The 12,587-nt window shown below is 42.9% G+C and overlaps 1 protein-coding gene across 2 annotated transcripts in view; it reads left to right on the top strand.

Annotated features, from left to right (window-relative positions):
• Hr3 (Hormone receptor 3) overlaps positions 1-12,587 on the top strand; it is a 605,631-nt gene that overhangs the window by 190,915 nt on the left and 402,129 nt on the right. Inside the window, exon 1 of one of the 2 annotated variants that reach the window (XM_070102870.1) lies at positions 11,521-11,724. The exons of the other annotated variant lie outside the window; for it this stretch is intronic. Within the exon in view, the coding sequence (XP_069958971.1) occupies positions 11,679-11,724 (46 nt within the window). The 5' untranslated portion in view covers positions 11,521-11,678. Of the gene's footprint in view, positions 1-11,520; positions 11,725-12,587 lie in introns of those variants that run through there. 2 annotated transcript variants of the gene reach the window in all.

Consider the following 12,587-nt stretch of genomic DNA (forward strand, 5'->3'; position numbering starts at 1 on the left):
AACCCCCACAAACATTTCAAGATCATCTAGTGTAATACCAACCAGAATTTATGGTCAGGAAAATTGTGCTACATAAGCGTTTTTATCTACATGAAGATTTACATTGTTCGAGTTATTGCTTGACCCTTGTGGGTTTAGCGCTTAGTTTTGATTATAATAATAATAATCGAGTTGTTGCCTGGGTTAAATTTGTTATCTAATACTGACTACATAAAGCTAGGCCTGGCAGGACAATATCCCCCCCCACACATTTTCAGATCAATTCCCCCCCCACACACACACATTTTCAGATCAACAAGCTATGACAGATATAATCTGTGGTTTGAAAAACTTTGTTTTGAACGAATTAAAGAAGTGAAAGATATGTTTTCCCGTTTTTTTTCCCGTAAGTTCAAGAATGAGACACAATATGATGTTCAATGAGGACAAATTCCAACTACTCCGTTATGGAAAACTGGAGGAGATAATAACTAGAACAGAGTATACTACAAACTCTGGCCATACAATAGAGCGGAAAAATAATGAAGGGACCTGGGAGTAGTAATGTCTGAGGATCTCACTTTCAAGGATCACAACAGTGTCACGATCGCACGTGCAAAGAAAATGATAGGATGGATAATGAGAACTTTCAAAACGAGAGATGCCAAGCCCATGATGATCCTTTTCAAATCACTTGTTCTCTCTAGGCTGGAATACTGCTGTACATTAACATCTCCATACAAAGCAGGTGAAATCGCAGATCTAGAGAGTGTACAGAGATCCTTTACTGCACGTATAAGTTCTGTCAAGCACCTTAACTACTGGGAACGCTTGAAAGCACTTGACTTGTACTCGTTGGAACGCAGGAGGGAGAGATATATCATAATCTACACTTGGAAAATCTTGGAAGGAATGGTCCCAAATCTGCACACAGAAATCACTCCCTACGAAAGTAAAAGACTGGGCAGGCGATGCAAAATGCCGCCAATAAAAAGTAGGGGCGCCATTGGTACACTAAGAGAAAACACCATAAGTGTCCGGGGCCCAAAACTGTTCAACAGCCTCCCATCAAGCATTAGGGGAATTGCCAATAAACCCCTGGCTGCCTTCAAGAGAGAGCTGGACAGATACCTAAAGTCAGTGCCGGATCAGCCGGGCTGTGGCTCGTACGTCGGACTGCGTGCGGCCAGCAGTAACAGCCTAGTTGATCAGGCCCTGATCCATCGGGAGGCCTGGTCGTGGACCGGGCCGCGGGGGCGTTGATCCCCGGAATAACCTCCAGGTATGTTCAACGTATGGGAACCTGTTGATAAATTAGACACATGTGCAACTCTTGGGTATCTTTATTGAGGAAACGTTTCGCCACACAGTGGCTTCGTCAGTCCATACGTAGGAGAAACTTGAAGAACAGGAGAAGAATGAGGTAATCAGTCCCTCAACCTTGAGTCGATGTGTTCAGTCCATCAATCTTGATGGACTGAACACATCGACTCAAGGTTGCACAAGTGTCTCATTTAACCAACCTGTCAGTTTTCAGAATCATTTAGTTCCCATAAGTTCTTCACATTACACATTGTGATCATAGAGCGTCTGTTTCACCAGTGTAACCCGTGCCACATGTCAGAGTCCACTGTATGTATACCTGTTCCTATACATACATATACATCACACACACACACTAATACATCCAATAACAAGTAAGATTGGGTCCTAGTAGTACTAGTCAAGAACCGGCAGCAGGAGACATGAATCAATCCTTTTACAAAACTAGGTGAGGACACAGCACAGGAAGCTAGCAAGTGCTTTGTTTATTACGTGTGTGTGTGTGTGTGTGTGATATCGCCCGTATGCCCTGTCAGTGTCATGTTAATACTGCCACCACTTTCACTCTCGTGTGCGCCACTGTTTGTGTGTGTGTGTGTGTGTGTGTGTGTGTGTGTGTGTGTGTGTGTGTGTGTGTGTGTGTGTGTGTGTGTGTGTATGTGTGTGTGTCTGTGTGTCTGTGTGTCTGTGTGTGTCTGTGTCTGTGTGTGTCTGTGTCTGTGTGATATCGCCCGTATGCCCTGTCAGTGTTATGTTAATACTGCCACCACTTTCACTCTCGTGTGCGCCAGTGTATGTGTGTGTGTGTGTCGGGGGAGGGATGGGGGTGGTAGGAAGGAAGCCGTCACTGCCTTAAACTGTGCCACGAGGCTCGTGTTTTCTAGAAAACTAAGGAGAAAGCCTTTTGACGCATCCTGTCCGTAACAGTTTCTTGGGACTGTTGTGTAACTGTGACGTGTACTTACCTAGTGGTACTTACCCAGTGGTGCTCACCTAGTGATACTAACCCAGTGGTACTCACAGCGGTACTTACCCAGTGGTACTTACCCAGTAATACTCACCTAGTGATACCTAATAGCACTTACGCAGTGGTATTCACCTAGTGGTACTTAGTGGTACTTACCTAGTCCTTGCCTAGTGGTACTTACCTAGTGCTTGCCTAGTGGTAATCACCCAGTGGTACCTACCTAGTGATACTCACCCAGTTGTACTCACCCAGTTGAACTCATCCAGTTTCTTCAGCAGAGGTCGAATTTCAGCTCCTGGCCCTGCTTCCTCAACCACATATGCTGGTATTATCAGTTTCTTGCCTAACGAAGTTAGTCATACCTACTCTTGACACTGTGTATTCAGTCTGTCTCTACCACTTCTCCATCAATCTCATTCCACTTATTCACCGCCCTGAGACTGAAAAAGCAACCATCTATGTCCCATTCCAAAATTTCTGTCCTTGTTCTAGTCTGTCAAGATTAAGTTTATTTTTCTCTATCAAGTTTAAATTTATGTCGTAATCTTGTCTCCCCTTCAGGTTCACTTTCTCTAGTCTTTCTTAGTGACTTTCTTTTCTCAGTTTTGAGACTAGTCTAGTTGCAGACCTCTGGATCTTTTCGGGTTTTCGTAGATGCTTGGCAAGGGGGGAGGGGTTGCATGGTGGTGCTGCATACTCAATAATGAGCCCGACATTTGCCCTTTAGGGAGTCCTGAAAGATTCTTGATGTTTCTGAAGGCAGCTCTGATATTCTCTATTATCGCATGTGCCGTAGATGTTGTGATATGTTGGGTGTGATGTTGACACCAAGATCTTTCTCCTTGAGAGATAGTTGTAGATTCTCGCTTCTTAATCTGGATTCCGTCTGTGATCTCTCGCCCTCCCCCATTTTTCACCACCTTGCACTTACCTGGGTTGAACTTCAATAACCACTTCTTTGATATCTCTGGCAGCTTGTCCAAGTCGTCATCAGCCTGGATTCTATGCTCTTCCTTTTATATTCTGTTCAGTAATTTTACTCCATCGGCAGTGATAGAATGTGTTTGTGTGTGTGTGTGAGTGTGTGTGTGTGTGTGTGTGTGTGTGTGTGTGTGTGTGTGTGTGTGTGTGTGTGTGTGTGTGTGTGTGTGTGTGTGTGTGTGTGTTCAGCTGGCCGTGTTTGTTTTGCATTTCAGAATATAATGTTGTCTGAGAGAGGTTTGGATGAGTGCTTTTATCAGTGTAGTCTATAAACTGGAGTAATTGATTGATGGACCAACATCACTGATACAGGTGACTCGGGTGAACGTGGGTTGCACGTGTCGTCCCTGACACGTGTCACTAACACGTGTTCATCCACAACCTGCCAGGACTGCGCTTATCACTAACACGTGTTCATCCACGTCCTGCCAGGACTGCACTTGTCACTAACACGTGTTCATCCACATCCTGCCAGGACTGCACTTATCACTAACACGTGTTCATCCACGTCCTGCCAGGACTGCACTTGTCACCCTCACCCATCCTGACATATAGCTCCCTGGCTACTGCTGCCTTTCAGGTATTGCTGTGCTATCCGCTCCACTACTTTGCCTTTTACCTCTGCTTGCTTATATACCTTGTGGATCACTCTGACTCTCGTGAAGCACTGTGTCACTCTTGCTTGCTTATCTACCTTGTGGATCACTCTGGTGAAGCACTGTGTTGCTCTTGCTTGCTTATCTACCTTGTGGATCACTCTGGTGAAGCACTGTGTCACTCTTGCTTGCTTATCTACCTTGTGGATCACTCTGACTCTGGTGAAGCACTGTGTTGCTCTTGCTTGCGTATCTACCTTGTGGATCACTCTGGTGAAGCACTGTGTCACTCTTGCTTGCTTATCTACCTTGTGGATCACTCTGGTGAAGCACTGTGTCACTCTTGCTTGCTTATCTACCTTGTGGATCACTCTGGTGAAGCACTGTGTCACTCTTGCTTGCTTATCTACCTTGTGGATCACTCTGGTGAAGCACTGTGTCACTCTTGCTTGCTTATCTGATAAACCTTGTGGATCACTCTGGTGAAGCACTGTGTCAAATACTTGATTTCTGTCCAGCGAGACGCAATCTGGATGTACAGACGTAATGCTGACAAGTATGGAAATAAAGCGAATATATATAATAATCTTTTGTTTGTGCTGCCCTTCAGGGTAGAGCTTTACTAAATCATGACTGTATAAAAGCTCTACCCTGCGCGAAACTTCCCAGTAAAAGTTTGGTGTATATATTGCGTGTGTATACTCATACAAGATGCAGTATACCCATCTCTGTTTCTCATCCCTTCATCAGTGTGACTGTCATCTAACTTAAGACAGGTTCTTCCGTCTGTGAATCCATGTTAATTTCTACCTATAAATCCATGTTAATTTCTTCCAAGAAATCCATGTTAATATCTACCAAGAAATCCATGTTAATATCTACCAAGAAATCCATGTTAATTTCTACGAAGAAATCCATGTTAATTTCTACGAAGAAATCCATGTTAATTTCTACCTGTGCTTCGCTTGCTCCGGTACTCTGTTATTCACTGGGTTAACTAAGTTTATTTAAGCACAGGTACACATAATTATCATACATAGTTTAACGAATTTGTAAATTACCTAGTATAACCCCATAAAAAACAGTGATTTTTTTCCATGGGGATCCTTGTCCACTTTTTTGTCTATAGGTTCCTGTCATACTTAAAAAAACTGTTTATGGAGTCTTCCTCCATCACTTCTTCATCTGGGTCGTTCCACTTTCTGACCATCTTAAAATTTAAGAAATACTGATATCCCTAAGGCTCTGTGTCTCCATCTTCCCATTTCTAACCTCTAAAACATTTATTTCCACACTACATAAATAACCCACACATAGGAGAAAGGGGCTTATAACGACGTTTCGGTCCGACTTGGACTATTTACAAATCACACTAACACACGAAGGTGGTGGAGCCAGTATGTTAGTGTCACTTGTAAATAGTCCAAGTCGGATCGAAACGTCATCGTAAGCTCCTCTCTCCCGTGTGCGGGCTATTTATGTATTGTTCCAGTCACGGTATTGTGCCTTTTTGTTATTTATTTCCATACTATCATGACCTAAGTATCTTGTACGTCATGACCATGTATCACCTAATCTTTTATCCTCAATTGTAAGCAAGTTGTTCTTTTTATTCTTTATACATTATTCTTTTTATTTTCACCCCATGTCTTGTTACAACCTCTTCACTTGTTTGTTGGTTCTAGACAAGTTGATAAATGAGACACTTGTGCACTAGCTGGGTATCTTTATTCTGGAAATGTTTCGCTAGCCAGTGGCTTCTTCAGTCAAATACAAGAAGAACGGTATAAATAAAGGAGTATGAGGTAATCAGTCCCTCAGCCTGAAGTTGATGTGTTCAGTCCAATCTTGATGAAAGTGCAGTATATTCGCGGTGATGCTTATAAACTGATGACAGGTGAGGTGGAGCAGTGGTAGGCGGAGTCACCAGTGGAAAACCCCACTAGTGAAAGTAGGTCGTGCCTATAGGTTAAGAAAGCTTTGAAGAATTCCCTGCATTAAGATCCCACGATGTTGCTGTGTCTGACAGAGTTTGAGTAAGTGATTTTAAAAACTCTTCGATTTTCTAAATCATTCAGGTTCTGGACATGTTTCACCAGGTGTGGGTTCAACTTGGGGGATGCATACTACAGGATGGGCTTGATATAAATCTTACATAGGGTCGTGAATGACTGTTGAGACTACTGAAACCTAATCCGGGATTCACCAAACGGGTTTTCCTCTGCAGAGGTTATTTGGCTGACATGAGCCTCAGACAACATGTTCACCCTTGGGTCTTTCTCCTAGAGTGAGGTTTGCAGCCTGTTTCCCCGAGTCTGTGTTCAGTTCAGCCACTAATTAGTCTAAAGATCGACAATCCAGATAATTTTTTTCATGAATGAGCCTCAAAACTCCAACAATGTATGCCAGATTTCCGACATTACTCTGATTGATAGACTTTGAGAAAGCCATTGACAACAAGCCCATGCACTCAGCCCCGGGCCCAGACTCATGTAACTCTGTGTTCATTAAGAACTGCAAGAAACCCCTTTCACGTGCCCTAAGTATACTATGGAGAAGGAGCTTAGATATGGGTGTAATTCAACAGTCACTAAAAACAAGGGCTATAGCCCCACTCCATAAAGGTGGCAGCAAAGCATTAGCTAAGAACTATAGACCAGTAGCTCTAACGTACCACATCATAAAAATCTTTGAAAGAGTGCTAAGAAGCACGATTGCAAACCACCTGGATTCCCAAAAACTGCACAATCCAGGGCAACATGGGTTCAGAGCAGGTCGCTCCTGCCTCTCTCAACTACTGGATCACAATGATATGGCCTTGGATGCACTGGAAGAAAAACAGAATGCAGATGTAATATACACAGACTGCGAAAGCCTTTGACAAATGCGATCATAGCGTAATAGCGCACAAAATACGTGCTGAAGGAATAACTTTCTAACCAATCAAACACAAAGAGTAGTGGTAAACAGAGTTAAATCGGAAGCTGCCATAGTGAAAAGCTGTTCCACAAGGCACAGTACTCGCCCCCATCTAGTTCCTCATCCTCATATCAGACATAGACAGAGATGTAATCCACAACACCCTGTCAACCTTTGCAGACGATACTAGGATCTGCATGAGACTGTCATCTATTGAGGACACGGTTAACCTCCAAGAAGATATAAACCAAGTTTTCCAGTGGACAACTAAGAACAATATGATGTTCAGTGAAGACAAATTCCAGCTACTCTGTTATGGAAAACTGGAGGAAATAATAATTAGAACTGAGTATACTACAAACTGATCATACAATAGAGCGAAAAAATAATGTGAGGGACATGGGAGTGTAAATGTCTGAGGATCTCACTTTCAAGGATCACAACAGTGCCGCGACCACAACTGCAAAGAAAATGATAGGATGGATAATGAGAACGTTCAGAACAAGAGATGCCAAGCTAATGATAATCCTTTTTCAAATCACTTGTTCTCTCTAGGCTGGAATACTGCTGTACATTAACATCTCCATTCAAAGCAGGTGAAATTGCAGATCTAGAGAGTGTACATAAACCTTTACTGCACATATAAGTTTCATCAAACACCTCAGCGACTGAGAACGCTTGGAAGCTCTTGACTTGTACTCGCTGGAACGCAGGCGAGAGAGATATATCATAATCTACACTTGGGAAATTCTAGAAGGAATGGTCCCGAATCTGCATACAGAAATCACTCCCTGCGAAAGTAAAAGACTGGGCAGGCGATGGAAAATACCCCCCAATGAAAAGTAGGGGCGCCATTAGTACATTAAGAGAAAACACCATAAGTGTTCAACAGCCTCCCACCAGGCATAAGGGGAATTACCAGTAGGCCCCTGGTTGCCTTCAAGAGGGAGCTGGACAGATACTTAATGTCGGTACCAGATCAGCCGGGCTGTGGTTCGTATGTTGGACTACGTGCGTTCAGCAGTCACACCCTGGTTGATCAGGCCTTGATCCACCGGGAGGCCTGGTCGTGGACCAGGTAGGCTCCAGGTAGTTTCCTGTCTTCTCGCCTCTTCATCAGTTTTCATACCGTTTTCTTGGACTGATTTTTCATAAAACTTGTCTGACTGATCTTGTAATTTGTCCAGGTGTATTTATAGTAAGGCGAGCATTGGTTGATGTAAGGCTCTGGTGACATGGTAGGTGTGTGTGTTAGAAATGTGAGATACAGTATGCAATGACAGGCATGTCCAGTTGTATGGAAGATTGCAGATGGAGAGAGAGAGAGAGGGGGGGAGGGGGGGGGAGGATATGAGTAAGCGAGTTTATCATCAGTAAGAGGCACAAAAACTAGGGAGTTAGTTTGTTTGCTTGATACACTGCCAGTCGTCTGCCGTGATTTATTAAGGCTGCAGTTCACGTTAACATTAACAATACTTGACTTCTTAAACTAGGAAGTAAGAAGCACTGTCTTAGGCGTTTTGTCGTCATCGTTGTTATTGTATTGTTGCTAGTGTTGCCTCTGCTGTTGTTGATGTTGGTGGTAGTGCTGGTGGTGGTAGTGATATTGCTGCTAGTGATGGTGGTGGTGCTTCTGCTGGTACTAGTACTGTTGTTGTTTGTGGTTCTGCCGTTGTTGGTGTTACCGGAACTGCTGCTGCTGTGGCAGGACGCTACTGGAGCAATCAATTGGTAAGGCTCCACCTGTGAACGTCTTTGATGTTGTAAATCCCAGGGTAAAACAGGAGCCTCTCCTCCGCCCAGCTGTCAAGAGAGTTTCTCCTGTAATAAAGTTGGTAGAATTACCGACAATATGTAAAGTAAAAGGACACAAGTTCAACTAATGTGACATTTTATTGTGGCAACGTTTCGCTCTCCAGGAGCTTTATCATGGCTTGATAAAGCTCCTGGAGAGCGAAACGTTGCCACAATAAAATGTCACATTAGTTGCACTTGTGTCCTTTTACTTTACAGAGTTTCTCCTCTAATATGTTGCTTAAGTGCCTCTTTAAAATCCCAAAACTTGGCTCGTGTCTTGTTGCAGAGGAATAAGAAGCTTTGTACAAGTCGAGCACCTGGGATCAGGAGCTATGACTCAACCCCACCCCATCCAGCAAGCACAACTAGATAAGTTCTTCTTGAAGAATTCATAAAAAATAAGAAAGGAGGAACACTGTAGTAGCCCTGCTGGCCCATACTATGCAGGTCCTTCTCAAATCCAAACCCACTAACAAGAATTTGCCCGAATCATTTCCAGTGCTTCCCAAGAAATAAACTTTGATAACCCTATTAACTCATGTGCAAGTCCCACTTAAACCCAACTCTTCTCACTCATGTATTTAGCTATTCTAACTTTGAAGCTACCTGGAGGTTACCTGGAGGTTATTCCGGGTTATTCCATGACCAGGCCTCCCGATGGATCAGGGCCTGATCAACTAGGCTGTTACTGCTGGCCGCACGCAGTCCAACGTACGAGCCACAGCCCGGCTGATCCGGCACTGACTTTAGGTATCTGTCCAGCTCTCTCTTGAAGGCAGCCAGGGGTTTATTGGCAATTCCCCTAATGCTTGATGGGAGGCTGTTGAACAGTTTTGGGCCCCGGACACTTATGTGTTTTCTCTTAGTGTACCAATGGCGCCCCTACTTTTTATTGGCGGTATTTTGCATCGCCTGCCCAGTCTTTTACTTTCGTAGGGAGTGATTTCTGTGTGCAGATTTGGGACCATTCCTTCCAAGATTTTCCAAGTGTAGATTATGATATATCTCTCCCTCCTGCGTTCCAACGAGTACAAGTCAAGTGCTTCCAAGCGTTCCCAGTAGTTAAGGTGCTTGACAGAACTTATACGTGCAGTAAAGGATCTCTGTACACTCTCTAGATCTGCGATTTCACCTGCTTTGAATGGAGATGTTAATGTACAGCAGTATTCCAGCCTAGAGAGAACAAGTGATTTGAAAAGGATCATCATGGGCTTGGCATCTCTCGTTTTGCTACGCAAGGTTTTAGCTTCAGTAACCCCACTAGACAAACTGTTTCACTAGAAAGCTGTTCATAATGTGGTGCCGAACGCTGTTAGAGTGACTGAATTTATAGCTGTAATGATTAACAAACATTTAATTTTGTTTTTGCTGAAACAGCTAAGAATGGAGTTTGTTGATGAGTAGGACATAGTTGCAGCACTTTGGTATAACAATGAAACGCTTTACCTGCAACGCTGGATTCCTCCGTTATACAGAGGTGAATACAGTACCGGAGACAATAGAGCTAGAGAGGTAATTTTGAGGCGATCAGTCCCTCGGCCATGATGAAAGGTGTAAGTCCCCTCAGGGAAGGTTCCTTGACGCTGGTGAGGGGCTCTTGATCTAGGGAATTGGATCTGTGCTCCAGTTCTCTGAATTGAGTCTGAATACCTTCCATTCCTCCCCCCCCCCCACAGGAGCTGTATGAGCTCTATGGGTTTAGCGCTCCCCCATGATTATAATAATAATAATAATGGAAATGTGAAAGTTTATTTAGGTACAGGTACAGATAAATATAGTTGCACATATTATCATACTTAGTAACATATGTGTAAATTACCAAGGGTAACCAAAAAAAGTCATAGTGACTTATTTCCATTGTGGTAAGTCTTTTGATAGTATTGGTGACGTCAACTATTTTGGCTATAATATACTAATTTTTCTTGTGATGTGTTGGCACATGATGAGTGGCGCTGCCTGACACACTCGTTCCACCAGGAAAAGTGCAAAATGGTTTGGTTATAAATTTTGTGTAGCTGTTGGGTCGGGTTGGGTGATGGTGGGGGGAGGGAGTGTTGAGATCGATGACAGGAGTGGGAGTTAGGACCTTCTCTCTCTCTTTCTCTATCTCTCTCTTTCCCGCCAGGGAAGAATTGGAGGAAGATGTTTGTTGACTGGTGGACTTAGTTCACAATGGGACACTTGTAAGGTATCAAGGCTTCGTGAACGAGGAGGCGACACTGCTTCTGAACGGAAGCAGTGTCGCCTTTTTTCACCTGGAACACAGAGGCCATTTTGTCGATGTTTGTCCCTTCTTTGTATTAGAAGGTTTTGCATGTAGCAGACTTCCGAGCAAGAATGCACTGAGAGTTACGAATGGACGCTCTAGTATATTCTTGTTTACAGTTTAATCTGTGCAACTTTCCCCAGCGTGCAAGAGAGTCATATTTTCAGTGCTTTTGTGATACATTCTGTGGCTTCGCATGGTTAGGGCCGCCTTTAATAACCGATTACGCCAGCCAGGTACTCGTGCTTCCCACTAGAACTGCCTGGAATTCTGAGGAATCTGAGGCGACAGTATCAGTGGGAAGGCGGTAGTGTGTGGTGGTAGTATAAGAGACACACTGACCAATGTTAGATGGATTAACCACACCAGTGTCTCCAGGTACTCAATCAAGTTACACTCACCTAAATGTAATTTTTCAGAACTGAAATGATACCGGGTTACACTCGCGGATAAGTGACTTCTCAAAGCTCATGATATGACACTGGATTGCACTCTCGTACAGGTAACTCTTCGCAGCTTAATATATGACACCTGGTCATACTCACGTACATGTGACTCTCAGACCTCTAATATGGCCCTCAGTCATACCGTGTTTATCCTTTAGTGTATTTTTTTTTGTAATATTTCTTATACAAACTACGTTCGCGTAGCTACAGTGACAGTATAAGGATGGCAGACTAATCAAAGAGGGCCACATGGTCTTAGGATATATCTCACTCGCTGTGAATAACTAATAAGGCTTTAGTTCTGTTTTTAATTAAAGTCATTTGACGAAGTTGAGTGAGAGGAATTCGTAGCGCAGGTGCTAGGGTCTTCACCTGGGGTGTTACGTCCCCTGAGGGGTCTTATCATGGACCAGTATGATCACACCTTCAACAAAGGATCATCAGTAGCAGGTAGGTAAGGCATAGTTACTTGTCTTGAGGGATTACACGGTTTTTAAAGCATAATTGTTCATATATATATATATATATATATATATATATATATATATATATATATATATATATATATATATATATATATATATATAATGTATATACAGTAGGTTGGTAGACAGCAACCACCCAGGGAGGTACTACCGTCCTGCCAAGTGAGTGTAAAACGAAAGCCTGTGATTGTTTTACATGATGGTAGGATTGCTGATGTCTTTTGTCTGTCTCATAAATATGCAAGATTACAGGTATGTCTTGCTACTTCTACTTACACTTAGGTCACACTACACATACATGTACACATTTATTTATACACACTCATCTGAGTTTTCTTTGATTTTATCTTAATAGTTCTTGGTCTTATTACTTTTCCTTTTATATCCATGGGGAAGTGGAATAAGAATCTTTCCTCCGTAAGCCATGCGTGTTGTAAAAGTCAACTAAAATGCCGGGAACAATGGGCTAGTAACCCCTTTTCCTGTAAAGATTACTAAAAAGAATAAGAAGAAAATTGTCAAAGTGGGAAGTCTGAATGTGCGTGGATGTTGTGCAGATGATAAGAAAGAGATGATTGTGGATGTTATAAATGAGAAGAAGCTGGATGTCCTGGCTTTAAGTGAAACAAAGATAGAAGAGAGTGGGAGAGTTTCACTGGAGAGGAATAAATGGGATTAGGTCAGGGGTTTCAAATAGAGTTAGAGCTAAAGAAGGAGTAGCAATAATGTTGAAGGATAATCTATGGCAGGAAAAGAGGGACTATAAATGTATTAATTCAAGGATTATGTGGAGTAAAATAAAGATTGGATGTGAAAAGTGGGTTATAA

This window comes from Cherax quadricarinatus, chromosome 83, assembly GCF_038502225.1.
Source record: "Cherax quadricarinatus isolate ZL_2023a chromosome 83, ASM3850222v1, whole genome shotgun sequence".
Classification (NCBI taxonomy): domain Eukaryota; kingdom Metazoa; phylum Arthropoda; class Malacostraca; order Decapoda; family Parastacidae; genus Cherax; species Cherax quadricarinatus.